This window comes from Verticillium alfalfae, genomic scaffold, assembly GCF_000150825.1.
Source record: "Verticillium alfalfae VaMs.102 supercont1.12 genomic scaffold, whole genome shotgun sequence".
Classification (NCBI taxonomy): domain Eukaryota; kingdom Fungi; phylum Ascomycota; class Sordariomycetes; order Glomerellales; family Plectosphaerellaceae; genus Verticillium; species Verticillium alfalfae.
This window is the reverse complement of record NW_003315027.1, coordinates 316,423-319,750: the sequence shown is the minus strand read 5'-3', so window position 1 is coordinate 319,750 and position 3,328 is coordinate 316,423. Positions and strand designations below refer to the sequence as shown.

The 3,328-nt window shown below is 61.2% G+C and overlaps 3 protein-coding genes across 3 annotated transcripts in view; 1 reads left to right on the top strand and 2 right to left on the bottom strand.

The window, feature by feature from the left end:
- Positions 1-90: 90 nt before the first annotated feature.
- VDBG_08326 (conserved hypothetical protein) lies at positions 91-534 on the bottom strand (the record flags this gene model as incomplete). Its single annotated transcript, XM_003001235.1, has 2 exons — positions 91-370; positions 425-534. 2 exons carry the CDS (start codon positions 532-534, stop codon positions 91-93), a joined length of 390 nt encoding a protein of 129 aa, XP_003001281.1.
- Positions 535-965: 431 nt separating this feature from the next.
- Positions 966-1,850, top strand: VDBG_08325 (conserved hypothetical protein; the record flags this gene model as incomplete). Its single annotated transcript, XM_003001234.1, has 1 exon — positions 966-1,850. The coding sequence occupies one exon, from the start codon at positions 966-968 to the stop codon at positions 1,848-1,850; it is 885 nt and encodes a 294-aa protein (XP_003001280.1).
- An 806-nt stretch (positions 1,851-2,656) lies between these two features.
- The window catches only part of VDBG_08324 (conserved hypothetical protein), a gene marked incomplete at both ends in the record, with an annotated part of 1,496 nt that continues 824 nt past the window's right edge, over positions 2,657-3,328 (bottom strand). Inside the window, 2 exons of the mRNA XM_003001233.1 lie at positions 2,657-2,676; positions 2,735-3,318. Of these exons, the coding sequence (XP_003001279.1) occupies positions 2,657-2,676; positions 2,735-3,318 (604 nt within the window). The remainder of the gene's footprint in view (positions 2,677-2,734; positions 3,319-3,328) is intronic.

The following is a 3,328-nucleotide window of genomic DNA, read 5'->3' as shown; positions in this document are numbered from 1 at the left end:
AACTACCAATCGAGCATCGTGAATCGAGCATCATAATGACTTGTTTTACCTTGTTGGGGAAGGGGGCTAGGCTGTACACCTGGAAAGCGGTCACCTCCTGGTATGTAGCCAAGACATCTGAGCCGGTGTCAGCAGCAGAACAGCGCATCGTGAACAGTCGGGCGCACCAGTGAGACGCTCCTCGCGGACGAGGGTCAATGTTTGCGTGGGAACTTCGTCTCCCATGGCGTCCACTTCAGGCGGCGAGCTGGTCATGTCGTGGTCGCCATCCTCCTGGACACCTGCCGACTTGGTGCCGTAGACCAGATACGTTGCATGGACCTTGCCGGGTGTCGTCGCATTCTGCGACTTGTGAAATTCGTAGAGCATCCTCATCATGTCAGAATGTATGCCGAGCCTTCCATACGACACAGACAGAGCTCACCCCTTCGCGATGTTGACGTGGACCTTGAGAGCACGGCTGAGAGTTCGGTAGGTGACCATCTTATCCTCAGTGAAGAGGCGGTCCGCCAGGTATTTCGTGTACTCCTCCATTGCGGTAGTGGCTGAGGGCCAATCGAACGACAGGATGGAAAACGGCAAGGCAAGCAAAAAGGCAAGCAAAAATGAGTCCCTCTCCGTCGAATCGTGATAGCAAGGTCAACGGCAGGCAGGTAGGAGGGGCGGATGGTGCTCTGGATAGAGGCATAAGGAAGAAACGCGCTTCGAGACGCGCTGTCACGTGGATCAAGTACCACCGATGCCCTGCGTCCCGCAACCATCGACTCCACTCTAGGCGGCACACCCCTGCAAGTCCTCGGACAAGGCGACGCGCTGCCAAACGGTCGAGACGCGACTCCCCATGAAAGAAAATCCGTCGACATCATCGCCACATCCCGTGCAGTGCGCCCACCCAGAACCCTGCCTGCGTCGTCGGCAGCCAGCATCCACGCCTCCCCGCCAAGAAGCGTCATTCCATCGCCATCATGACCGACGACTTCGCCGACGTGCCAGACTCGACAGACTGGCTCTCGACACCCCTCGACGGCCTGGCCCCCGTCGAGGCCGCCCTCCGCTGCCAGGTCTGCAAGGATTTCTACAAGACCCCGATGCTCACGTCCTGCTGCCACACGTTCTGCTCGCTCTGCATCCGCCACGCCCTCGCCAACGACGGCCGCTGCCCGCTGTGCCGCAACACGGACCAGGAGCTCAAGCTGCGGAACAACTGGGCCCTCGACGAGATTGTCGGCGCCTTCCAGAACGCGCGCGCCAAGACCCTCGAGTTTGCGACGAAGCCGCCGCCGGCACGGCGAGCAAGGCCACGAGCGTCGTCGCCGAAACGCAAGCGCGAGAACAAGGACGGCGACGCGGCGGCGCCCGAGCCGAAACGGCTGCGCAGCTCGGCACGGCTGAGCGGCAGCAGCAGCAGCAGCAGCGGCGCCGCGCGGTCCCAGGAACCCCCGACCCCTGCGCGCGAGGTGTACCAGATTCCCGACTCGGAGGATGACGAGGACGAGGAGGGCGGCGACGACGGGGACGGGGATGGGGACGAGACGTACGAGCCCGAAGATGGCCTCGTGCCGTGTCCCATGTGCCAGACCCGCATGAAGGAGGAGCAGGTCTTTGCGCATCTCGATAAATGCCCCGGCCCCTCGGCGGTGGAAGCAGGGAGCACGAGGCCAGGGCGGGACAGCGGGGGCGGTGGTTCTCCGGCAGCGCAGTCGGCGTTGCCGTATGACCAACGGGCGAGACAGCCCGGGGCGAAGGCTCTGGATAGGCTGCCTTCGCTGAACTACTCGATCCTGAAAGACCAGGCCTGCGGAAGAAAATGGTCGACCTCGGCTTGTCGACGGGCGGCTCTCGCCAGATGATGGAAAAGAGGCACAGGGAGTGGATCACCATCTGGAATGCCAATTGCGACTCGCTGAGGCCAAAACGACGGTCCGAGTTGATACATGATCTGGAGGTCTGGGAGCGAACGCAAAGCGGCAGGCCATCGGCGCTGGGCAAGGGCCGAGCGGGCGCCATGGCCACGGCCGTGAAGGACAAGGAGTTTGATGGCGCAGCTTGGGCGACGAAGCATGACAATGAGTTCAAGGATCTCATTGCGAATGCGAGAAAGAGCCGTACTCAGGTCCAAACGAAGAAAGAGCCCGATGACACAGCTGAAAAGACTACTGGAGTTTCTGAGGCCGACGGCGACAAGGGTTCAGAGCCTGGAGGACATGGTCAAGAGACTTCTACTGCCCCAGCCGACTTCATGCCTCAATCAGACCTCAACGGCGAGATCGTCATGGCCGAGGCATCGGCAGTCGATAATGAAGCTGAAGTGCAAGAGGCAGAGCTCGGAGCGGAAGAGGCTAAACCACCAACAACAAAATCAGAAACCGTCCCTGGCCCACTCAAGCCTACCAGCGCCCATCTCATGCAGGATGGGTTCGACGAGACGCCGCTCTCGTTAGGCGTGGACGCAGGCAGCAGTCATGAGGTATCAGGCTAACAGCAAGTTCTGGAATGATTATGATTATAGCATTGCATCTTGGGTGGGGGGCGTACATGAAACCAACATGTCTGGTCATTGCTTTCGGAGGATGTACATATTCCATCTGCTGTTCCAAACCAGACAAGATACCCATATGAACCACATAACGCCCTGTTAAACAAGAAAAAAAAAACCCTAAAATGTGACGACTCTAGCTGTACAAACGTATTCAAGACGCAGCTTGAGGCTGCGGGCGTTCATCCAGCGACATACGCTCGAGTTGCTCAGCCGTCCTAGCCGCTGCCTCGCTCTCCGCCTCCGTCTCCGGCACAGAGCCGGCCTCCTCGAGGCGCTTCCTCGTGGCTTCGGCCTCCTTGGCCTGGTGGGCGTCCTTCTCGGCCTGCTTCTCAGCTGCGATCCTGTCCTCCTCAGCCTTCTCCAGCGCACGGAGCTCATCGTCAATCTCGCCGTCGTCGATGGCCTCGACCTCGCCAGCGCTCGCGAGTATCCTGCCGACTTCGTCCGTGTCGGCCATCTGCTCCCGCAGCGCGTCGACGACACCCTCGACGCGTTCGACGCCGCCGACCTCGGCATTCAGCTGCTTCAGCACGCCGGCGCTGCCCTCCATGACCTTGACGAATTGGACCTGGTCCCGCGCCTGCTGTATCCTCGCGGCAATCTCCTCCATCTGCAGCAGCGCCGCGCCGCGCTTGCCCAGCGTCGCCTCGGCCGTCTTCTTCTCGCGCAGCAGCCGCATGGCGGCGGCGGTTGTTCCTTCTTGCCGACGGCGGCCCTTGGCGTCGCCGCCAAGCGTGTCGACCCCGCGCCGCCAGCAGCGTCGTCTGGTGCTGGAGGTCCTCGACGAGA